This window comes from Lates calcarifer, linkage group LG16_LG22 (assembly GCF_001640805.2).
Source record: "Lates calcarifer isolate ASB-BC8 linkage group LG16_LG22, TLL_Latcal_v3, whole genome shotgun sequence".
In the NCBI taxonomy this organism is placed as follows: domain Eukaryota; kingdom Metazoa; phylum Chordata; class Actinopteri; family Centropomidae; genus Lates; species Lates calcarifer.
The window spans coordinates 25,203,275-25,229,452 of NC_066848.1; the positions used below are offsets into that span (position 1 = coordinate 25,203,275).

The 26,178-nt window shown below is 38.0% G+C and overlaps 1 protein-coding gene and 1 long non-coding RNA gene across 2 annotated transcripts in view; both read right to left on the reverse strand.

The window, feature by feature from the left end:
* pdzd8 (PDZ domain containing 8) overlaps positions 1 to 26,178 on the reverse strand; it is a 47,657-nt gene that overhangs the window by 7,429 nt on the left and 14,050 nt on the right. Inside the window, exon 3 of the mRNA XM_018678894.2 lies at positions 22,690 to 22,792. Within this exon, the coding sequence (XP_018534410.1) occupies positions 22,690 to 22,792 (103 nt within the window). The remainder of the gene's footprint in view (positions 1 to 22,689; positions 22,793 to 26,178) is intronic.
* Positions 15,863 to 22,307, reverse strand: LOC108884807 (uncharacterized). The gene is made up of 3 exons (XR_001961121.2): positions 17,739 to 22,307; positions 17,027 to 17,118; positions 15,863 to 16,440 (listed from the first exon to the last, which is right to left on the reverse strand). It is a non-coding gene; the product is annotated as an uncharacterized LOC108884807 (long non-coding RNA).

The window sequence follows — 26,178 nt, forward strand, 5'->3', positions numbered from 1 at the left end:
TTTAAATTTAAATTGTAGATAAATAAATTTGTATTTGCATTTTGTTCACTGCTGTGTATTTCTCCATGTTGAAGGTCTACAACCTGACCAACTAGACTAATTGTTTAGTGCTGATGCAAAGGAATAAGAACAAGAATAAACTGTAAGATGACAAATGCTTCAAGTGCATCACTGACATCTGCCTCCAGCACTTTGACAACAGACTCAAACTGAAAGTGGCAATTCTGTGGGAGAGAGCTGCAATTATACCACCACCCCCCAGCTGCCTTAATAACAGCCACTGTGCACAGTCCAAGTCACAAATCCCACAACACACCTGGTGTGATGTGGAGGTGACCTGCTTTATGCCTGTCAGGGTGTCTGTCAAATGACAACGCATGAGCAATATCAAGACATTTGCACTTCCCGTGCTGATGATCAATGGTGTATGTAAACCCATGCAACTTTAATTGTGATTGGTGAAGACTGTCAGCTTATTGGAGACATATGGTGAGATCTTTCCAGGTACAGAGAAACAGCTAAATGAGGTGGAGTAGGAGAGAAGAAAGAAGACTAAGATGGTACAAGCGTGCTGGTTTAAAAGAGAGAAAAATAGGGCCGACGTGATGTGGGTAGACGGAGACGAATGACTGTAATTTCCCCTGCTGTCATTTGTTACGTTGCTGCTGGAAGGCAGTGATTGAGTTAGGGCTGGCCTTGAATAAACAGATGATCTATACAAACTGGAAAGGCTTGATAATAAGCCTGACTGGCACTGCCAAATGGCTCTATAACCTGCTGCACTCCATTTGTGGGAAAGTTTCATTCACAAAAATGTTACCAAAGAGTAAAAGGAATGTTATACTATGGAGCTTCAAGTGATGCTATTGAAATCAGCAAATCTGAGGCAGCTGTTAGAGTGAGAGAAATTTCCTCATAACCACTGATCTGCATAAGCTGCCATGTCAATAAGTGCATAATGTCAATGACTGTCCCCACAGGGATAACAGAACATACCTGTGTGTGTGTGTGTGTGTGTGTGTGTGTGTGTGTGTGTGTGTGCGTGTGTGTGTGTGTGTGTAGGTTTAATTTAATCTGGCCATGTTACAGCTCTTCCACGAAGACTATAACAACATTGCAGAGGCAACAGGTTGCTGTGGGGAAAATGTGGAGGCCAAAGGCCTATTCAGCTTCACATCACACAATGATCATTACTTAGTGTGCAGGTGGGTTCTGTGAACAACTGCTCTGAATCTGAAGGCTGCATACAATGAAAGGAGAAAATCACTGGCACATTAACTGGAATATTGGAAGTAGAATAGTACATGTATCTACAATATGCAACTGATAATATGGTCCATCTCACAAGGTTATCAGATCTGATCACAATTATATGGACAAATAAATTACACTAAGCATTTTAATGCATTTTAACATGTTGCAAATACTGTATATTATACTATAGCCACTAGTCTGATTCCCCACTACATAATCTCATATCCAACTGCAGTGCATAGCATTATAAGTACAACACATTTGTATGTGCTTCTGTACTGTATTTTCATGTTTAGCTATTTTTTGTAACCTGGTCCAGATGCAACAATATTTAACTCATTCATTAACTCAAAACAACATCAGTGTAGCAATACTGGACATAAAATGCAGCACAAATTAAGTGTGAATATTTCCATCAGTGTAAGAACAGTGTATCTACATGTCGAAAACTGGACACTGGATAAATTAATGTGATTTATGATATAGAACAAGAAAGAAAGTCCTCCCAGGCTTTTTTATGTATAGAAAATTACATCTTATTCTTTTATCTAATATTTGTATAATCTTGTATTTTTCATAAACTGAAAAACCCACCGGTGAGCCCCAGCATTATATTTGGTAATTACTGTGGCCAAAGACAATAAGTAGTGATTATCCATTTTGATTTTGAAGTAGAAAATTTCCTGTTCTCAGATGCAAAGATTTGCTGCTTCAAGTTGTCATGCAAATCTAAGAATGATAGATTTTAGTGGAAGAACATCTAAATAAATGGATACAAGAGAAATTATAGATCATTTCAACCATATTTTCTAGTTCAAATGTGAAACAAACATCAATATATCAATCCTATGTTCCATGCTATTGCCTGAAAATGCTATCAACCAGAATGGCTGATGGTGTGGTATATTTTTTAATCCACCACATTTTTCTGTGACATTTGGCAAATGGCAGCTGATAACCTCAGATCCTGATGCCAGTGCTGAGTGGGTCAGCTTGTGCTTGGCTACTCACGATTTACATACAGACTTTCAGGACAGTGCTATTTTGCCCTTTGAGTAAGAACTGCTGAAAGGTGAGTGTTGGTGCTTATTATCACTAATTGGAGCAGCTCTGTAACTGTGTGTATACAGCTGCACCACTGGCTGCAATGTAGCCACTGTGCCTTCAATAGATTTACAAAGGAGAGTATACGAGTCCATTCAGTTGAAGCGCAAATAGTGGCAATCTCCCTTTTACACACACTTACACCAACAATATATGCACAGTCACAGACCCTCATATGTACCTAATTATTTGTCAGTGCACACAAAACCAGTGATAAGACTGCTGCTCCCCAGCAGCAGCATTGGTTTCAGGAGAATAAAGCTGACCTCTATTTCTTGGGTAAACACTTTAGTTTCACCGTCAATCAATATACAGTATTGTCCAGACCTAAAATAGAGCAAAGGAATGATTGTTGTGCCCAACTATACAAAATTACTATAATACCCCCTTTAAAATTCTGTCTTAAAAACAACCACGGTTTTATATTCATACTTTTGGCCATCATTTGTATCAGCAAAATAGCAGTTACTCCATCAGACAATGTGAGACAACAATGGTTGTTCCAGAAATTGCTTAAAATAAATACTCAATAAAATCTCAGCTTTCAACACACTGTAAATCACAGAGTCATTAAAGAAGCACTCTTAACACATCAAACATTAAAAATACTTTATGTCTGTCGATGTAAAGATTATTACAAAATGAAACCACACATCTGTGTTAAAAAGCAGTCTTCCAGTTTGAAAGGAAAGTCTTAACTGTGTTTGGTAGCAGACATCACTGGAGGTCTGAGGATAGAGGGTGTCATATGCTGTATACACTGCACTGCTTGCTACGAGCTACTGCTGGATGATGTGCCAGTTTTTGCTGTAGCTGTCATTTTCACTACACATTTTCTACACAGTGTGAGTTTCAGGCACACTCTCATTGTGTTGGGGAAAGCTGCAAGCACTGAAACTGTACAACTTTTTTTATCTGCATTCCAATCGCCACTGGTTTGAAAAAGCTGCTTTTCAGACCTGTAGTACGTACTGCATACAAGTTTCTTTTTTTTTTCTTAATTAAACTACCTGTTATTGGTAACTATCGGGTTAATGAAATAATTCCCCTTTACAGCTGTTGTTCACAGAGATGATTTTGTTTGGTGGGGAAATACAAATCCAAGACACACTTCAATAAAAAAGTGAGATATAAATCCTCTCTCCACTGACTTTGCTGAGAGAAGTTGCTGTTTGGTGCTTCTCCAAATGCTACGTTTAATTGCTGTGTAGTGAAGCTTTTTCTTGGGGCTGAGCAGCTGTGACTGGACTAACCTTGTTAACATCGACTAAGACAACAAGCAGCTCTTGGTTCCTCTGCAGCACTGAGCAGAAAAAACAAAGAAAGAACACAGCAACCCCGAAATGGCCAGATGTAAATAGAGCAATTTACCATCTATTCCAGCAATTCCACCCTCACTTTTATGTGCACTGCCACAGAGAACAAATGAAAGGTTAATATGTTCAAATGATCTCCTGTTCCTCCAGGACAGAAATCCAGACAAGGCTTCTTTTGATCCCTTGAATAAAACTCATTGTGATAAAAGACATCTATTACACTTTGTGTTACACTGTGACATATCATGGGCAACAGTGGATCACAACGCACAAATAAACTTGAAATGAAAATAATTCTCCTCTCTTTTCATCACAGATACTGCAAAATACTACAAAACTTTATCGTTGTTAGCGTGGATTGATCCAAATTATAGCTATAGGAGCTGGTGTATTTGAATAATATGTAACAATTGGAAATGGCACAGTCTAGAAAATTGGGACATGGAATGTGTTTCCAAAGCCTCATATATCTTATTTCTCTGTGCTTCATTGTTGTCCAAAAACTATTTTGAAAAAAAAAAAAAAGATAGATGAGCCACACTACTGAACTGGATGACATGCTCCTTCATTACCACGAAGACACACAGTTATTTTGACACAATCCCACATTCACCATCCCGCTGCCAAAAATACTCACCACAGCACCAAATGTGGCTTAATCCATCACTGAATATAGTCACCAATACATGCACAATTTCCTCCTGTTTAAGTAACATGCTAAAAAAAAATTACTGTGACGAGCTATTTCAGGAAATTACTGAGCCCTTTTTTTTGAAAATAAAATGATATATTTGTCAGCTGTTTTATTAAGATTTACTTTTCATGGGACTTTCCAACAATAAGGAAACTCGTGAAGTTGACCTTCTCCAAATAATTAGAATTCACAATTTTTGTCATATTGAAATTTGTCTATAAGCTTATGGTGGCCTAAAATGGATAGTTATTAATGCAGAGAGGCCACACTAGCAGTTCTGTGAGGCTGCATTTAGATACAGCAGTGCTTTGAGTTAAATACATGACCATAATGATGGTATGAAGTATCAGACAAATTAAAAGTTTGACCTCTTTCATTCCCACAGCACACCCCAGACACCTTCTCATGCACTCTGAACTGAATCTCCCATGAGAAGTTTGTGTCATTTGCATAAAGTGCGTAACACTTTGCAGCACTACGTCACAGAGAGTAAGCTAGCCTGCTAATTTTTTCTTTTATTCATCAACCTTGTCAATTAATTTTGTATTTGTCGCCTGAGTGACTGATGTTTTCTATACATGAGCTGTTAGCTTCTAGAGGTACGCTGCTTCCAGTACCTGTAACCACTGAGAGCCCAACAGAATTTAACAAGCCAGCATCCTGTAATTATCATTTATGGCTGCAGCTTTAATTAATCAGCTATGACTCTTAAAAGGTACACATACAATGATATCACAACATAAAATGCATCAAACAACTCTTCTCTGGTAGACTATGCTTTATTCACCAGATATTTTCAGCTGTCCTGGTCTCTTCAGGGAGGACCACCTGCCGGTTTAATTTTGTTCGATGTGAACCGTCACAGGTCTCAAACTCAGTGGCACGCCATCAGGACAACCAAGACAAGCAGTGCTTGACCAATTAATGCTAAAAATAGACACAGATAATAACAATACTGAAGTGGAAATGATATCTTTCATTATATCTCAGAGCAGTGTTCTGTCCCATTAAGGATCTGATGTTGACTGGTAGCATTTATTCATCATCTCTAGAAGCTGGGCTGACTACCAGACGCTGCATCTATAGCTTCTATGATATTCACGGGCGTGGCTGTGTCCTGTTGACAAAGGCTGGGTCTGGTCTATCAGAGGGGGAGCAGTGTTTTTTGTGTGTGCACACACTGTGGATCATCCTGGGATCTTTGATGGGTGACTTTGACATTTTTCAGTTAATAGTAGATATTTTGCAGATTACCATAGATTTTTTTCTTTTTGTTTTATTTTTCTTATACACTGCACATTTGATATGTTGACTGTGTTTTTATTCCTCAGTTTATTCTAGTGTGGCTGTTTGTAGCTCATGTCAAGTTCTGCTGTAAAAAGCTGCTTTACTATTCAATTTAAGAAATTTCACTAATTGTATTCTGCATCTAAAACATAAAGTTTGATAAAGAGTAAATTAAAATAAATTACTTAAATTAGTTTCAATTAATAAGTGCTAGACAGTAAATGTAGTGCACTATTTGGGTGAGTAACCAAATTCATGGTGTGAAATTTAGGTTATATACAGTGTAGTGTCCTTAAAAACTTCCACAGTGGAATGAAAAGTTTCCTAAATTCCACAGCGTAATGCGTTGTATCTGACAGATGTGAGAATTAAAGTGGTAGAACATTATACCAGTAAGTGATGAAACATCTGAAATCTTAATTTACTGCTACATCTCATGATCCAAAACTGTTCTGACCTGACACAAATTAAAAATGACTGATGAATATAATCTAGTCTGCAGTGTATAATTTTACCATCTGTAATTTACATTACACTATGTCTAAGTTTAGTAAGCTATTGTTGGTCTATCAGTGTTCTTCAGACAGAGACAAATACTGCATATTATAAAAGTTAGTGGTCAGTTTGTGAGTGATAGCACTACCATTCCAACTCAATTTTTATATTTATATAATATTATATTATAATATTTAACACTAGGGCTGGGTGATAAAAGATACTGATATATTGCAATATAACTTTTCCTAGACATATAAAACATTAGAGGCACGTCAGGTTTGGTTGACGCACACAGCACAGAGTAGCACACCTGCTAATGTTTTGGAAACTGCAGCCGTGCGCAGCTGTAGGTCAGGAGTAGGAGCGAGATAAAAGAGAAAATGACGACAGTAGATGTTAATGAGTGACAGTGTTACTGCAGAAGATGCCCCAGCAGACACAGCCCCGAATGACAGCTGATAAAAAGAGTAGAAAATACAAAATACAAATACACATCTGACTTAATGTTAGCTAGTTCATTCTACCATTTTCTCTCTTTGCCTCTTCCTTCTCTCTCTCCCTCTCAGCTCAACCGGTTATTTTGCAAATTTATAATAATGCAGCAGCTGCAAAAATTCGGGCCACCACTATGAAATGTATTTAGCGGACACACTGCAGACATAAAGTTGGCATCTTGGTCATAGCTCAGCCTGTTTTATATCATCATAACACTGGAAGTTTCAGCTTTAGCTGCATCCGTTCTCACGACTAGTATACAGCTCTCACCTGACACCAGAGCAGAGAGAATTGGAACGACTCACGCTGCCTGCCTCGCGCGGTCGCTCTGCCCTGCATTTTCATCAAGTATGTAACTCCACAGTTAGTTTTGTGGTTTGGTCATTTTAAGACAAGATCTGGTTGTAAAGTTTACAGCCTGTCGCACTGTTGCTCCTACAGTGGTCTGTGTGTGAACTGTGAGGCAGCTAAAAAAAAGTGTAAAAACCCATCCACCCGACTCTCTGTGAGTTGAATCAGGATCTTCTGACTGATGCAGCAAATAGTCAACATTTAGGGGGCAGCCCTAAAATTGACCTTATGGTACCTTCACATCTCACTTAGGAGTAAAATTGAACCTTGAACCTTTGAATTCAATATATAGTGACTATAGTGATTTGCTTTATATTGTAATATCTATCAATATCAAACGAAATTCATGTTGTAATATGATTTTTTTCCCATATCATCCAGCCCTAGATCACACCAAGCCTCTGTAGACTGTACTGTCATACTTGTAAACATGCACATATATTTGAGTGCAATATGTTATACTGGACTCCGTCAGATAAGTGGTCAGGAGGTCATGTGTATACTGTCTACAGGGGGAGGTGGCTAGCTGCAGGCTGGCCCGAAACCCTGCCTTGATGGATAGCTTAGATGGAGCAGCATCTCCTGTTGCTTGGCTGAACATCCTTCTGTTCAGCAGATCTGGGAGGGTGCATGTGAGATGGAGAGGTGGGGGTTGAACAAATCCTTTTCCCTGTCACTGCACTGCTTGGTAATTGAATCTAATACCACATGTCAGATCGATTTGTGTATGGTTATAGGGTACAAGTCGCTGCGAGGCAAGTGCGCCGCAATTCCCTGCCACATCCAATTAGTAGCCCCGGTGGTGATGAGGGTGGAGTGGGCTAAGGGTGGTGTGCATGGCCAGTGGCTGCTCAGGTGTTTATGCAGGCACTTGTTAGCCTGGTTACCAGTGACGCATGTTGTGTAGTCTATGTTCTCAGGCACAATATCACAGGCAGGCATTAATTACTGCAATTAAAATACAGTATGAAGTCTGGACTGGAACATTTCCATTCTCTTCTGTAACACTATCCCATCCATAGCAGTTTTATCAGGACATCATCTGGATGTCTCCATGGAATATTACCTCATTAAAACCATGTCTGAGTCAGTATCTTGTAAAGTTGACCTGAGCTCATTAGTACTTTTCTAATGGGTCACTGCTCCATCCAAAGGGAGGCAACAAACAAGTATAAAATACAAAGGAAAAATAAAGTCATCAAAACAGCACAGCCCTTCAGTGGGATTTACTCTCCTTCCAAACTCCAAACTGAATGGTCGGAACGAGTCAAAAAACCCTCTCCCCTACACCTATCCAACACTGAATAGTCCTGTGTCTGACCATTTCCATAACTTTCTGAAACTGACAACCAACAGACTGCCTCCTTCACATTGTGATTGGCCAGCTGTGCAGAGGTGAGAGCAGAGCCAGACATTGTCCTTCCCCTCTCTAGTTCTCTTTTCATTTATTGCTATTAACTATCTGAAAATATTTGTAAATGATAATGCTCATCTCTATCTATAACACTTTAAAATCCCAATGTGGTTGAACAGCACGTCTTAGGAATTAGTTCTGAAAGACCATTAAGTTGGACTTAGTTTGACCATCAACTGTGCCGCTGACAAATATTTTAATCAATATTTTACTAGGAACTCAACTCCAAGTAATTTCAATGTTTATCTGTGTATCTAAGAGAACAGAGTGAAATTACTGAGATAATAATTCTTATTCTTATAAATTCTTAGAAAATATTCTTTACATTCAAAAGTGTCATGATAAACTTTTGACAAGTCTTAAAGATCAGATATCTTCTTCACTGGTTTTGGACACAGGTCTGTCTCTCTCCAGCTGCTGGTCCTGATGAAGGTAGTTAAAGTACTGATGTCATCTGTCATATCATTTGTAATGTGTCATTTTCTGCCACTAGGGGTTTCTCAATCAAAACATTAACAAAAGACGTAGTTTATCAACATACGTGGTTGTCCTCACCACTGTTGCTGTCACTACAGTCAGCTTCTCTAGGTTAGGATTCCTTCAGTGTCAGTGGTTTAGTTTTTTACTGGGAGTTGAATTATCCTCAGAGGTCTCCTCCTCTCAAAACAAATGGACCAAGTTTCGTCAGGGCTGTTCAGTGAACACAGGATGTCTTGGAGGGGCTGTGAACTGAGCTGCTGCTGATGTTTGCTCAACTTGTTTCTTTGATAACTTCAGATCCAGACATCTGACAGCTAAAATCCTTCAATCCTAACATCCTAAAAATATGGATAAAACTGGATAAGTCTATTTTGACATTTGTGGCAGACTGATTAAAATTACAGATTCCTCTAAAGATATATGACATAGGTCTGTTGTTTTTAGTGATTTTAATGTAGGAAGTGACATGTTATACCTTTGAAAGTTAAACTGAGGGATTTCCACTATTTTTACGATCTACTACCATAAGCTATCAGTACACAACTGAGCAAGAACATACAGGACAAGAAAATGACATGCACAGTCAGCTAATGTTAAAAGATTCTAGTTTATGTACAGACACACACACAACTCGACAGCCAACTTTTTTGCAATCTCTTAAAATATCAAAATGCTATAGAGTTTTACAATAATTCTTCTTTGGCTAAGTGAATGGATAAAACCTTGCATCAAATATTGACCAGAAACCACAACAGTTTCTTTGTAGTTTAGTTTTTATGCACTGGATTTATATCAATTGGTTATGTTGGTGAAATCAAAAAAATAAAAATAAAAATAGAGGCCTGCTAACATCATTATTCCCTCCCTTGATTTTATTGCACACAGGGTCATAACAATGACCAGACATGTTTTAACAGTGTCATTGTTGCGTTGCGTTGCATTCTGGATCAACTGCGTTTAAAGACACAGAATACTAAATGTTGGGTAGCCCCGTTAAGTCAGGAGTGAAGACATTCATGAATGCAAAGAGATGTGAGTTTACTCTAGGGTTGTTGTACACCCCAGTTGGATGGTCTGCCTGGAATCAGTTGGAAAAACACCTGAATCTCAGAGAGCCAGTCTCACTGGATGCATTTAAAGTAATTTAAAATGACTTGGGAGGCATCTGGCTCAGATGTTTTGTCATATTCATACTGCCCCTGTTTTATGCCTGAATGTTGATGACTTGTGACAAATATTTGATGAATATTTTTGATATTTTATGTTTCTGTAATTAATTTTCATTGTTAATGGTTATATGTATTTCTATTTACCCTATTTATTGTGCTGGTGCCAGTCTTAGTCAGGACACTCTATAAGGGATAAATTTAAAAAAACAGAAATCTGTAACATTATCATTACTCGCAGATGTTGTTTTCTCCATTTATGATTAACTTAATAAGAACAATTTTCACATCCATTGACCATCTCCACCCACCTGAGGCCACTTGTACTCCAATGTATCCACATAATCTCAACACAGCAAACATCACAACCTGGACACACACACACACACACAGAATGATGGACAGATATTAATGTCTCACTAGCAAAACCTAATTCAATGCAATTATGTTGTAGAAAATGGATAGATGTCAATTTAGCAGTGGATGGCATGTCTTTCTTGAGCAAAATCACTGTGAAGTTGCGTTTTACACTTGTTTACTGTGTGGCTCAATCTGAATTTTCAAGATGCCTTTTTATCATAGCAAGCAGGTTTCAAAAGCATTAAGAACAAAGGAGTTGTTATGGAGACATGACAAACAAAAAGGTGCTCTGCCTAATTTGCACTTGTATCGACAGCAAAAGAGGTTTGGTCGCCCACACAGTCCCTTTTTGTAGCACTGTCCTTGTCCTGGCATTGAAAAACAATCATCTGGCATGACTGTTACATCATCCTAGTTAATTAAATGACAACTAAAGTCTAAGCTACTACCACTGGTTCAGAAAGGAGTAAGACACCATTTCCCTTGCTATCAAGTTGGCATTTCAGTCTTTCCTCCCCTTTGAACACCAGTGCTTGTCTGTCATGCAAATACTGTGTCTATCTCCCTCCTCAGTGAGCTTTAGATGCTGGGATAGCCAAAGTGTCATTTTGCTTTTTGGAGCCTATAAGAAACGATCTGACTGCTTGACCACCTAACATTTACTTGTCACTCATTTAACATTTGCACATTTAACCTAATTTCAGCCTATTAAAAAAACAACTGTTAAACATAGCCAATTCACACAGCACTCATCCCTCTGTGAGTCTGGGAGGAAGAGCACAACAAAAATAAATGCTTTTATTTCATTTGGCTCTGCTGCTGCACAATATATCCAGTATAACATCATTTTTGTTAAGGAGAAGTAGAAACAGCAAATATACTCAGTGGTTACCATCACACTAAATAACACTGACATAATAGAAGAAAAACAGACAAGCCTACGTCATGTCAGTTGTCAGATCCTTCTAGATGGAAAGAAAGGGTATTCAGACTAATTTCATAAATCAACAGCCTGTATTGTGTCAGAAATACTCAAAGACTGTAGGGAGTTTGTTAAACCAACAAAAACTTGTGGCTTACACTGCTGGAAGTCAGTCAAGGGATATGATCCAAAGGTCCAATGGTGAAACCTTAAATTAATCAAAGTGTGTGTGATACTGAAATGTGTGTGTTGTGTGTTGAAATTTGTCCACAGGCAAGCATACAGGTCAACATAAACGGAAAATAAACCTTAAAATAATATAGTAATATTGAATAATATTTGCTTACAGAAGTACCAAATAGTACCAAATTTTCTCTTCTGAAATATTTTCATGAAATTATTTGAGAGAGTACATTTGGAAATTAAAGACTCATAAAATAAAGCTATACCAAATGTTTTTAATTCAAGGAAATATCCTGTACATTTAAATCTGATTTTTTTGATGCCATATGTGTGACATTCATGTAATGTAAAGGATGTAAAGTGAATCTGTATTGTAAGACTTCAACATGCAAGTCCAAAGACTTGCACTCACTGGCTGCACAATACAAATAACTGACTAAATTCAGAGTATATTTATCTAAATATATTGTTTACACTCTGTCAAAGAGTGTATCTAGATACAGGAACAACACTGGAAGGAAACACAGAAATTCGACAGCTTCAGTGACCCCTGGCTTTGATCTGGCCAGTTACATATCAGTGTGGGCATTATTTGGAGTTATGAGCGCCAATTCTGGCACTCAGCAGCGAGTAACAGGTCATGCCTTATCTAATGAGGGAGCATGCCTATAGGATCTGGAAAAAAACGCTCCAAATGAAAATAGCCAGAAATCTGTAATATGGCTGTGGCTCTGTCTGTCATGCACAAAGCGGCTTGTCTATTGAGTTTCCTCTGAAGTGAATTGATCAGTGGAAGAAGCGATTAGAAACAAACAGCTTGTAGGACCAACCTCTCATGTCTTTAATCTGCTTTCAGCCGCACGGACAGCCGTTGTCAAACAGAATTAGAACAGGACATTTAATTGGCACGGCATGTCAGAAATAGGTGATGAATGTGTCACCCGCCCCAAGTCAATGTATGTGCTACGAAAAATGAAAAAGATGATAGGCTCCCCTAACTACTATTTGATTATGTGTTGGATGTGCACATTGACGTGACAAACAATGCTGTATCACACTGTGTAGTTTCCACATCACATTCCACACTTCCGGGCGGCTTTTAAAAATGTAAACTGTATGGACAAAGTTTTCACTCAGCTTTGTATACCCAGAAAAAAATTCCCATGGTAAAAATATGTTGCTATAAAGTTACATATGCTGTGATGAATCATTCATCCATCCATCATCTATACCGCTTATCCGTTAAGTGTTGTGGGGGGCTGGAGTCTATCCCAGCTGACATTGGGTGAGTGTTATTAATCATTTTAATAATTATTTTATTTTTTTATTTTATCCATATTCCCCAAATCCTGAATGGAAAGTGACACCATGGCATGTGTGGTGCTTCCAATACTAGATGACTCATATGTGTGTGTGTGTGAGAGAGTGAGTGAGAGAGAGAGAGAGAGAGAGAGGAGAGAGAGAGAGAGAGAGAGAGAGGAGAGAGGAGAGAGAGAGAGAGAGAGAGAGAGAGAGAGAGAGAGAGAGAGAGAGAGAGAGCACGCGCGTCACGCTGTCTCATCAACCAACCGTCTTTCATCCGGTGTCTGATTAAAGACACAAAGACACCCTGAGTGGAACATCAAACAATCACTGTGATGGGGAGGGGTGTGTATGAGTTTGTTGGGGGTGCGTCAGAGATGCTAAAATTACCTGCATAAAATTCCCTGTTCTCCCTCTCCAAGCCTGACTGGTGTTGAGTGTGTGTGTGTGTGTGTGTGTGTGTGTGTGTGTGTGTGTGAACATTGACCACAGTGCAAGAGGCTAAGAAATAGACACTGGGAGAGCAAATAGTGCTGTGGCTGATCCAGAGATCTTGGGAGACAGCTGTGGATAAGACTCTTAAGGTTAAGATGGAACAAGACAATGAACAGCCTCAGATATAATCACTGTCAGTCAATCCCTTCAAAAATCCAATATTAATAATTAATCAAACTAATCAAATGACTCATACTGAAGCATATCAATCACATCAGATGTTTTTGAACTGAAGGCAAATAACAGCAGTTACATTGGTCTAACCCTTCAAAGTGCTCAAAAGTGACAAATCCTAAACATGTGTCTGATGAGAGGCTGCGATTTCCTCTAATTGGACCTCCTAATCATTGAGAGTTACATGTCTGCTGTTGATAAAACACTGCCTCTTCTTTAGAGTCTGGGAAACTGGATGATTTTGGGCCCTGGGCCATGAGACTGACCACACACAGCATCAGCCTCATACAGCCGTAAATAAACATTCTTTTCATACAAGACAAAGCCACCCACAAGCACAACCGCTATTACACAACAAGATGTTAAGCTGTAGTTTATGTGCACACACACACACACACACACACACACACATTGAAAGTCCCTTCAGTGAAGCTGTCAGCAAGCATCAGCACTCAGGGCAGACGATGGAATCGACTGGGCAGATGTGCAAACACGCCTGACAGAGTCCCCCCTGCCCCCAACCTCAACACACCGTAAATGAGTAATAAAAAGACAAACAAACACAAAAACATCCGCTCAGTCTCACACAGGAATCAAACTGGGCTTCATTTACCCTGTTCACAGATAGTCCCTGCTGCAGGTGCACAGACCAATGGTGGGGGCAGTATCACTGCTTTCTATACAATAAATATGATGAAAAACAATATGCAGACACTACCAGATTGAGTTTACCTACACACATGAGAGACTGACTGATGCCTTGTTCACTGTTCAATAAACAGAATTTTGTTTTCCCATGTCTTCATTTGTCCTTTTTTTAAAGTATCACAATAAATATTGAATTGTGGACTTGTTGTAGAGGTCTTATTATAGTGCGAGATTTTGATATCATTACATCCCTACTATAAAGCAACAACTGTTAAGCCTTAAAAACCTATGCCCATAATTCACACATTAGACATGAGCAAATACATACTACTTAAGTTTACAATTAACCACACCCAGCCAACGCAATGCATAGAAGCACTGTACATCCTGTTGAGGTGACACCAAAGTACTAACAGCGGACCCATTTCCAATACTACACACAGAATACAAAAGAAGCTACACTTACACACACATATTCACGGTGTGATTAGTGTGTGGAGAAAGAGGCACTGCTCATTACACCAATCCTAAAGTAATGATAAGTACAGAGAAGAGCCTAAAACCAGCAAATAATAATCTAGGTGGACAAATAGTATTTGGCAATTACAAACAACACTGAGCAAACAGAGTGTCTGTGTAGTTGAATAACACATTAAAAACCAGCCAGTGACTCTCAGGCTCATTCAAAACTGGTATTGTGGCTATGTATTGTGAAAGCCACGATACCAGAGACTAAACAGTGTTATCCAGATGGAAGATAGAAATTTTAAACCAGCCCTCGAAAAGCATATTGACCATCCAAGGGCCCTTCCTGATGAGTGTGAGTCTTGCCTTGGGAAGGCAGACACACGGTGCTGTGAAAAACAGGAGTAAGCAGCTCACACTGGTTAAAATGAGAGAATATTCAAATGGCATGAAAAGCTTTAACATACACAAGACAAGTGGCTGTTTTCATAAGGGAAGCGAGGGAAGCTTATATCTGGCAATCATCAGGGGAAAAAGGGAGAGAAAGATGGCGAATTGACCTTTACCAGATGGTATAGCCTTTAATCCTTACTACGGAGTCCTGCTGTGGACACGCAGACTGGAGAAGTCTGATAAACCAGGCTCAAATGCCACCGTGAATCTGCATTTCTATGCCTATATTAACAAAAAAGGGATACAAGTGCTTTGAAGTGGGTCCACTTGGAGAGGGCTGTGGGGAGGGCTGTACTGGTCAAGTGTTGGGAGTGGAACAGTTCACATATTTATTACTTACTGGATTGCTGGCTGCACCTTTAACTGACCATGGGGTGACTAGGTTCAAGCAGCCCTGAAGGAAAATTTGTGTATGTATTTGTGCAAGATGTGTATGTACAACAACATGTCATAAACTGCTTGTTGTTGTTGTCTATCACAAGCTTTAGCTGTAGATCCAGCTATTTCAGATTGTAAGAACTGAAGGTCAGTGAGAGTTCAGTGGTGAGATGTAACATTTTAAATTAAATACAACAACTGACTATTTCTATTTAAGGCATACTTATAGTTTTACATCAGTACAGTTATGACACACTGAAAAAAATATATACTTTGGACTAACCTAAAAAAAATTGCTGTAATTTGTTACACCTGAATTTTTTATTTTTTCTCAAGTTATATTTGTGATTTGGTCAAACCGTAAATTTTGATTAAATATCAATCAAACTTTTCATTTAGCCAGAGACAAAAATTTACATTCACTCAAAGTAACAAGATTATTTATTATAAAGACCATACACCATTTTTTACTGTTACAAATACATTTTTTAATTTGGGAAAACCTAATATTTATTCTTACATCTAAGTCTAGTTTTTACCTTAGAATAAACAATAATTGCTGTAATTTTGTTACAAGCAATATTATTAACTTTTCTCAAGTTAAACTTTTGATTCAGTACAAAAATTTCATCTTAAGCAATATATATATATATATTTTTGCCTAAATTTTAAATATAATACATAAATAAAGACCGGAATATTCTCTTCAAAAGACCGACATTTATTGTGAAGTCTTTTTAAAATGCATCACATTTTCCATTACGTACAAAAAATAAACAAATACAAGATAATTAAAAAAACATCAAAAAAATAAGTGAAATAATAGCTCAGAGCATGTTTAAAGCATAGGTGAGGCCAAACAGCATGGCAGATGCATGTGCAACTGATGACAACTCATTAAGGACTTCCACACCTTCAGCGACAATCCCAATGTCATGTGGTGGCTGAAGAGGATCCTCCTCTTCCCTGACGAAAGACACAGCCATTGTACACCTCTCAATCTGATAAAAGACACTTCTTTGAATAAAATCTCAATAAAAACTTAAATTAGGGTTCTAGTGATGAAAAAATGGAAAGACTTTGTAAGTCTAGCAGATAGTTTAAGGGAAACTTTGGCACTTTCCAAGTGGATATCCAGTCATGTTGATGGTAAATGTAGTCAGTTGACACAATAAATTCTTCAGTGCTGCTATACTGACATCGAAACATTAGTCCTCCTGCTACAAAATCTGCTGTTCTTGGGGTATTGAGGTACTTATCCATGTATTTCTTACAATGGATAGCGATCAGCATGCCCCCAGTTTGGAGAAGCAGCAGGAACACAGGCGTAGGAAGTTAAGCAATGAACTACTGTGGACAGGTTCAGCAGCCAGAAGTATGTATTCAAAAACATCTGTGTCATTTTGGTGTTAACCCTGTCCACTGCAGTACATTGCTTACATTTCTGCACTAGTACTCCTGATGTTTCTCCTGTAGGACATGGTGACGTCCTGTAGGTAATATGCTGACTATGGTTAAATAGCTCATATAAGTCCACATTGAATAAAATGAACTATCCCTTTAAGCGATTAATGGAAAATTACTTACCTTACACCTTGATAAGACTGTTCACTTTTTCCCCAAAGGTACATAATGAGGCATTTTAGCAGACATTGTCTGTTAAGATTCATCTTGAGGCTCTAGGTAAGAGAGCAAACACAATGTTACTGTTTTTGTCATATGAGGCAAACTTAAATGTACTGAGCAAATACATATCTGATCAAGAACCAGCAAAGAACTCAAGCAAAGCAGAAAATCTAGATTTAACAACAAAAGTCTACAGGACACAGAAAACAGCTTTGGTCTTGGAAACAGCATAAATTACGTAACGCTAACGCTTTAGGAAAAGGTGACCTGGGTGCATGCATTGCCTTAAATATGAAGCACTTAACTGTTATTGAATTAACTAATGAAAAGCGGTGCGTGTCAAATGGACTCAATAGTGAGTCCTCTCTCTCTCTCTCTCTCTCTTTGCGTGTGCCGACATGCCGACAGAGGAGGACAGGTCCTCTAATTTACTCATGAACTATAAAAATAACAACTATATTAGCTCTAATATTAACGAAGGCAACAATAGTGTTTCCCTTTGAATGAGGAATGAAGGCAAATATCCTCCTAGCGACGGTTAATGTTAGCTAAAACGCCAACACACAAAGAGTCTGTAAAGTAATATTAAACTAGTTGTCCATGCTAGCGATAACCACGGATGTGCATGGAAAAATAAACATTACCTTAAAACACCACAATTTGGAGTTCTTACCTTGTTTAAATGACTTTTTGAGGAAGAAATGACTTCACTCGACGAAGCAGAGTAATGGCGGACAGTAGGCACTTGGCAGAGGGCGACCTCACTTGATATGAGGTCACATGGTCACATGACACGAAATCCAAAGTCGAAATACAAAATCGAAGTGCTGCTTTTAATTCTCTCTGTCGGATGTGTTATTTGCTTTTGGGCAAACGGAACAATACAGGTTTAAACTGAAAACCACATTATTCCACCAGAGTAATGTAAAAATGCACTTCAAATGAATGACAGAGATGTTTCACTTTTTTCAGTGCAGCTTTAGTTACAAGTTACATTGCAGATGAAGATTTTACATATAAATCATATGATGAGCATATATATGATGCGCTGTAAATTAGCTAAGATTATTTAAAGTAATTAGCCCCACCATGACCAACTACTACAGTAAAATACTGCATAGACGTTAATAGACCACTAATACTAATATATAATATATAATAATACCCCTCACACTCACAGACCTATTTTTGTACATGATAAGTACTTTTAATAGCTTTATTTACTTTTACTTACAAATATATTTTTTACAGTGCAGTCATGTGAGTCAGGTAATTTCATCTATATAGCCCCAAAGAAATAAAATCTGATGTTTCTAACTTTTTCTTATTTTTCTTCTTTCTTAATATATTTGGATTTTGGACTGCCAATTAGGCAAAACATGACATTTTGAGATGTCACCTTGGTCATAGGAAACCATGAGCATTTTTTAAAATCACTATTTTCTGGTATTTACGGCAGCTGTAATACAAAATAAATATTATAAAATAAACTGATAAATGATTAAATTGATGAATGAAAAGTGAAGAGCAAGTGTCCCTTATGTTTACGCTGGTTATTAATAAAGGCTTCAAGAGCTAAATACATTTTAAAATTCATTAATGATGTGGTCTACGAGGGAACAGAAAACATTTGTCACTATAGCCCCTTTTATACAGCCTGCTCAAAGCAGGAATGTTGTGCCATTATTCTGTCTCTGCCTCCTTTATAAAAGGTGCAGAGGCAGAATGGGGGACACTGTTGTTCCACCTTTAAACCAGCAGCAGACGTAGTCACAGAGTCAAATCAACGTCCGTAAAGGGGAGAAGAGGCACAGTGGGGCAGACACAGTCCAACATCATACCGTATACATCATTTTGCATTTATACTATTTAAGTTTATTCACAGCTACAACATAAAATAGGTGAAACGCATTTAACCCCAGCAAGACTTGTCAAAGTAATTAGTATTAGACAGCACTGACAGAAAGACAGGAAGCACAAACATTAAAGAAAATATGCCAGAAATACAACAAATGGGCTCTGGGATGCTAACAGGAGTGATACTTGTGAATTCCCATTAGGCTTCATAGCCAACTTAGCCTAAACTTAGGTTCAGTTTTGATATTTTTTTCAGGTGAGAGAGTAACCATTTAGATCTCTAATTTGTGGTCAGTTTATCCAATTCAAATCTGAGACCACATTTTATCCTCTAAAAGGAATTCTAACATATTTCTAAATGCTTTGGACAACAGAGCAAGAGAGAGAGTGGAAAATTACTAAATGGGGATAAGACTGCTCTCACCAGGACAATGGTGCACACTGAAAGCAAGTGGGTCCTCACATCTCTGAAAACAGAAATGTGAGTACGTGATGGACACACAAAACTATCTGTAATGTTGCTGCTTATACAAACAGAGCCCATCACTAGTCTTTTAAAATCTTGTTTTATTTGATCCTGGTTTTTATTGCTTATTGTTTGTTTAATGTTGCTCTGATGCATACTCTATGTAAAACTCTGAATTGCCTTTGAGTTGGAAAGTGCTACATAAATAAATGCCCTGGAGCACTTCCTGCATTGTTTGCACCTCTTGTATGTGTTTAAGCATTTCTGGATTTTGAGCACATCCTCTCTTGTATGTGCCTTGTCCTTAGAGGCCAGTGTACTGCAGGCTATCTGCAAATTGTATTTACTTATTTTTAATTAGAATTTTTTCAAAATTCTTTAAATAAATGGCACCATATATCGGATACCCCAGTGAAATGTTGGGGGGGGGTATTAACGTATGAAAAAAACTACCACCTACAGAAAAAGAGCCACTGTCTGACAGCAGGTCAAACTGTTCTACAGCGTGGTGTGTTTTTTTAATTGCACATGCAGAGTAAATATTAGATCTGAACTCCAGCACTATGAAACAGAATTATGGGGTATTTATGTTAGTAAGTCCAAAGCACATTGTTTTTGAGCTAGAGAAATGACGGAGGAAGACAATGTTCTTAGGCTTGAGAGGAAGACCTGATATTTCACTGCCACCTGCTGGAGGAGGATTCAAATCCTCCAAAGTCATTAAACATAACATGAAAAAAACAGTACAGGGCAATTACTGTTCAACAGAATCTTTGAGCCATTGCAAATGTCATTCAAAAGTGTGTGGCAAGGATAGCAGCATCAGGCTTTGTTGGAGCAAGAGCCAGTAATTAGGGCTGACATTTCACTCTAAAACGGTCATTAGTCACTTCCAAACAAGCCTGATGTGATAACTGTAATATCTTTAAATTGCAGCAATTAGAAAAGGTTTGCCGAAGGGGCTCGAACATTTTCTTTGCCTCTCAAAATGTCAACAATGTGCAATCTCATCAGTGCAAGGAAGATGAAAATAAGCTTGTATTAATGTGTCAATAAGACACAATATATAGTATCTGCAGAGGAAACGCTGTGCTTGTGTGTGTTGTGTTGGCTTTGAGAAGCTGCTCTGTTTTTAAAGATTATTCAGCAGCTGGAAACTGGTGGAGCTTGGTAACAGGTGATTTATTTTTTTAACTTATAGGTGGATTTTGTGTTTTGGCAGGAGTAACTCTGTTTGTTACCATCACATATTTGACTGTTACAGCTCTTTGGCCACTTGAGTGAACATTACACAGCATCTGGCATCTCTATCTGTAAGACTCATAGAAACAAAATGGATAAAACACAGAGCTTATCAGTCATTACTGACTGTGGTGTTGGCGCATGTGATGCCTAAGCCAGCCAAGTCTCTTTTTTCAGGTATACTGATATTCCATCATTGTTCAAACAAATTTCAACCTGGCCATCACCAAGGCAAATCTTCAATTGAGTTCCAGTTCTGAGTGTTTTTTTTAATATATATATTTCCTGCGGTCCAGAGAAGTGGCTTCTATCTATTGTTACATGCTTATTTAATCGGACTCTCCGCTGTCTGTGTCATCATCTTCTGTTTTTGCATATTCTTTTCCTTCTTCGTCAGATCACCCTCCCTCAACTCAAAAACAAATAATTAAGACAAATACAGACTCAATATATCACAGGACACTGCAATAAATGTTTAACATATATATTAAACTTGATTCAAAGTGTTTAGCCGATTTCAATCATAATTTCACACTAATGACAATATAAGCATGGCAGCAGTATTATTAGATTAGTTAATGTGTGATGTGACGGTAATTGTGTTTTCCTGCTCAAGGCTTTTCAAAATTGAATTCTGTGATCATACAGATTAAAGTTATGATATTAACAAGAGCCAGGGATGTCATCACTGCAATTCCTGAGACATCAGATTAGTTTCTCATCTAATTAGTTTATAATAGAACAATATTATTGTTTTATCATTTGAATAACTAAACAAGCAGCTTACTAGCCACTAGAATCAGATTTTTTGAAAATAGTGTGTGGCACTGACAGGAGGCTCAGTGACCAGACTGTGGTGCTGTGCTGGTTGTCATGGAAACCATGTACTCACTGACTCAGTTCATACCTGCCCTGTCTTCACACTAACTAATAAAAGTTTTTTTAGATTAACAGATCAAATGTAACAGTGAATCCTGATTTTACCTGTGAGATAACATTAGCCAACACTCGACACTCTGTTTCCACCTGTACACTGACACCTTTCATTGCCTCTGATGATTGATACTACTAATTAATGCAAGTCGAAACAACTCACAAAGGAAACTACACTATGCAGACATACAGAAATACCACCGTTATTACTTTAATACTTCACTTCCCTCATATTGATGTTATCTCCACTAACCTTCCTGTGTCACTCACAGCAGTCAAGCTGGTGAGCACTGTGCGTCTTTACAGGGAGATCTGCTCCCTTTTTATCCCCCAGCTATTCCATAATTTGATATCCACAGTAGCACGTAAAGGAAGGCTGAACAATCAGTGGTCATTTTTGAACTTTTACACTGAGAAAAATCTACAGATGATGTGATTTTTGCAGGGTGTCTGTGCCAAACAAACATGTTCCCTTACATCTGGTGAATGTGATTTGTAGCCAGGGTATGTATGTATGTAACGCCATGCTGCTTCATTTATAACACAGCTCCTGTGATTTGGATATTGCACTTGGTCATGCAATTTCAATCATATTTTGATTAATTGTTTGGCTCTACTGCTACTTAGAGCACATAAATCACTTCCATCCACAACATCAACCAAACAAAGAGTAGCCTGTGATAAAAGCTTCCAAAGTCCAGATCCTGTGGACCTCAAGTGCTGCTGTGGCTGTGACTGGGTGAAGTTTCTTTATATTTCAGTCGTATAGTCTGTTAGTTTTACTCTGTGCACGAGAGTTAATTTTGCCACAACAACCTAAGCTACCAGGATATATATTTGTATTTTTTCCCAAAGTCTGAATTTTATTTGAACCACATAGAAACGCTCATCATTATCTTATCATTATCTAGTATCTGGATTGAGAAACTAGGTTTTGATAATGTCTGGCTATTATTTAAAGTCCTGTGTGACTGTATGTGCTTTTTGTTGATTTGAAAAAAAAAATTCTAACCACTTTACTGTAACTTTAAGCATGAATTGGTGGATTTCTAAACCAGAGGAAAGAGAAAAAAAACTAGGAAGAAAAGAGAAATAAAGTTCAGAGGTTGAAGAGAGGAGAACCCACCCGTTTGATGGAGCTGCGAGTTGTCTCCTTCCACTGGTGGCTGCTCAGCTCCAGGGTGCAATGAACGTAGGTTTCTCTGTCATAGGAGCCCAGGATGAACAGTCTGCAGGGTGATGGCACAAAACATGTAAGAACTACAGAAACTATCTCCACAGACATTTAAAAGCACCAATAAAGTCAAATCTTTGTGCGTTCATTGCCTTGTTGTTTCTCTCTTCATATTTAAGAGCCTGAAAACATGTTTTCTCAAATAGGTTATTCCCCAGAGTTATAACATACCAATGTTTCACATTGTCTTGAGGGGCAGGTCATACACCCCCCACCCACCCACCCACCCCAATGTTCAATTAAAGTTATTTACCAAATTTATGTGCACTTGAATCATTCTCTGAATTATTCGGATCTGTCCAGTTTTTTGCAAATAAACTCTTTCAAATCCACAAGTTGTAGTTTTGGCCTCCTCTGTCAGAAACTCTCCAGGAGACACAACTCACTCTCACTCAGCCTGAGAGTCTCTACTGTATTTTACAACAACAACCAGCAACAGCCTGAGGTTATAAATGTTTCATTAATTCTTCATCCCCACACACAGACAATCTCCCCTCAGTTTACATCAGAGAACTTAGGAGATTATTCAATACAGTACGTCATTCCACTTTATTTCTAAAACATCCTTCTTCTTTCTTTCAGGAAAAACCTTCTTCATTACAACAACATGGATTATTCACCTGGAATTTTACTACTATCTTAATAATTCAATTTAGGGCTGCAAATTTTCATTACTGATTACTCAATCATTTATATTATTATTTAATATCTATTGATTATTTAATGAAATGGCTAAAATTGAAAACGAAATACCTGGAACCCAAATATATGGAATTTATTAAGATATAACACAGACAAAAAATTTTTCTCATTGTTCAACAAAGGATTATTTTCAAAATCCGTTTATTTGCTGGATGCTTTTAGGAAATAGTGAAAATTCCCATCTCAAGTTCCCACAGCCTGACATCTTCAAAACAACAGTTTCAAACTCAAAGACATTCAATTATCTATCAGGTATCTGTCTCTTCTATTGTCCACTACCAGCTGTCCCTCATTAACCCTGTGGTGTACTGATACTGGAACTGGAAAGGATTAAGGTGGAGTCAAAACAGTCCGATGTACCTGACTGTGAAAAAGAAAAGATGAGGTCACAGCAACATATTTTTTGGCTACTGCTGCCCCCTGCTGTGCTGAGGAGATCAATGCATCAGACAAGCCTACTACTTTAACACTGAGACTACCCCAGCCTGAAACACAGTATAACTCTAAAGATTCAAGATTTTAAGATTTCTTTTTATGCTCCACATAAAAATCAAATATGCCACCAGTCGATAAGCACACTTCCATGCAATATGTAAATATAAATAAAAGCAATAAATCAAATGAGTAAGAGCAATAATAAATAAGATAAAACTGTGAGGCTAAAAGAGAATGATTAATATAAAATCAGGGAGCAGGAGCAGTATGATCCTCTTCAGATGCATGATGCCCTCCTGAATAAGCTTTAACAGTTATAGCACACTACACCTGGTGTCTGTAACACAGAAAACCTTGTGATATGATCAAGTTTCATACTCAACTTGGTAGGAGGGGGGGTAGACAGCCTCCAAATGTGCCTATATAAAATACAGTTGATGTAAGAGGGAAGAGGAAGAGGAGACTGTATGATTATAATGGGCAGGACATGAATTATTAATAGATGATCCTGATCTGATCATCTTGTGGTCTATCCACATCAAAGCATGGCTCAAAGCACACACAACTAGTCTCCGAGGCAACAAAGGATAGGCTTCTCTATCAGGACAACCCTGGGCTAATTGATTTGACTCTTTGGCCAATTAAAATTTAAACAAGCCAGCTTTGGACAAAGAGGAAGTGTGTTTGTCTCAGAAAGGGGCAGAGATAGAGTGTGTTCAGTCCAATATAATGGGTTTTGTGAGGACATTATGTACAGCAGTTGCCACTGTCACAGAGATGATAAGAAAATAGTTAAAATTCTGATTACTACTTAGATTTATTCACTGTTTCCTTGCTGGTATTTTTTAGTCTTCACTTTATAAAATATGCACTCTGAATTGCTGATTGATCATTAAGTCTGCCACAATAGCAGAATTGGATAAGATGACTTCCCAAACCAGATGTTTGTGAGCTTGTGGGGTTTATACTGTTAAAGTCTGTGTAAAGCAAATTCAGAGATTTGTCTCTAAACACATTATTTATGTTAGAAAATAGTTCCTGAAAACATGTGTAAAGTCTGTAAACTATGTATCACTGTATTGTGGAGTTAAACTGTTTTCCATCAGTTTCATGCTCAGGATTTTATGGGCGGGTCTGAAATGGTGGCTCAATGACGCACTGGATGTATTTGCTGTTTTTTTTTAACCATTGAAATTTAGCTGGGTGGTTAATAATACATTTTTCTGTGGTGTGACTAACTCAGAATGCATTAGTATTACTGCTTTACACAGACTTTAAGCAGTTGACTATAAATGAATTCTCGACCTGTGGGAAACACAGTGTCCAGTATGTTCTTCAAAATGTCAGGTAGTTCAGTAGGACAAAGAATACAAAGAAATATGTACACAGCATTACTAACAATGCACTAAAGCATACAGTATGTACTGAAACAGGATGTGTAAAATATGTAATGTTTCTAGTTGAAGGTTTAGGAGGAATGCTTAATTGTTAAATCAGCTTGTGAAGCTTTGTTGAACAAAGACGCTGTCCTTTGTTTGAGCAGAAGTAAACAGAACAGAAACAGAAAAAGCTTCACCAGAGTCACTTGGCAAAGACCAAGTAAACAAGTACTCCTTAACAGCCACAATAATCAAATGGCTGCAATCAATGGTTAGATGTAGCTGAGGTCTTACTGAAGGGTCCTACTGGCAAAGCTCTTCACAGTGAAGAGATACAAAAGTTCCACTTTAAAAAGGCGTGACATGTATTCCAAATATTTCTACCTGTTGGTTCACATTGTCCATTTTCTTGTGGCCAGTACTGAGGGTCCTGACATGTCAGTGTGCCAAACAAGAGCATCAGTGCGGGACAGAACTACTGGCCTAATACAGGATTAAATACAAGCATGATGCATACACTTATGTGTCAGGTTATTATGTCCCCTAACTAAAACTAATGCAGTCTACTACAACAATCATTGATGAAGGTTATGATGTCCTCTTTTTATTAAAACTACTTAGAAGAGGTGTTGCAACTTTATGGTCACAGTGGAGACTTTTTTTAACTTGACTTTGTGGTGCTGTTGTTGAGTACTGTATTAAAACTGAAAGGCAATTCTAATGAATTTACCCTCTTTTATATAAATAATGTGGATTAAATATTAGTAACATCCCCAGTGAATTGGACTGAGTATGCTGGCACAGCAAAAAAAAAAAGGCAGAAAAAAGGCAGTGCTATCGCTCAACTTTGTTCCTACGCAATTTG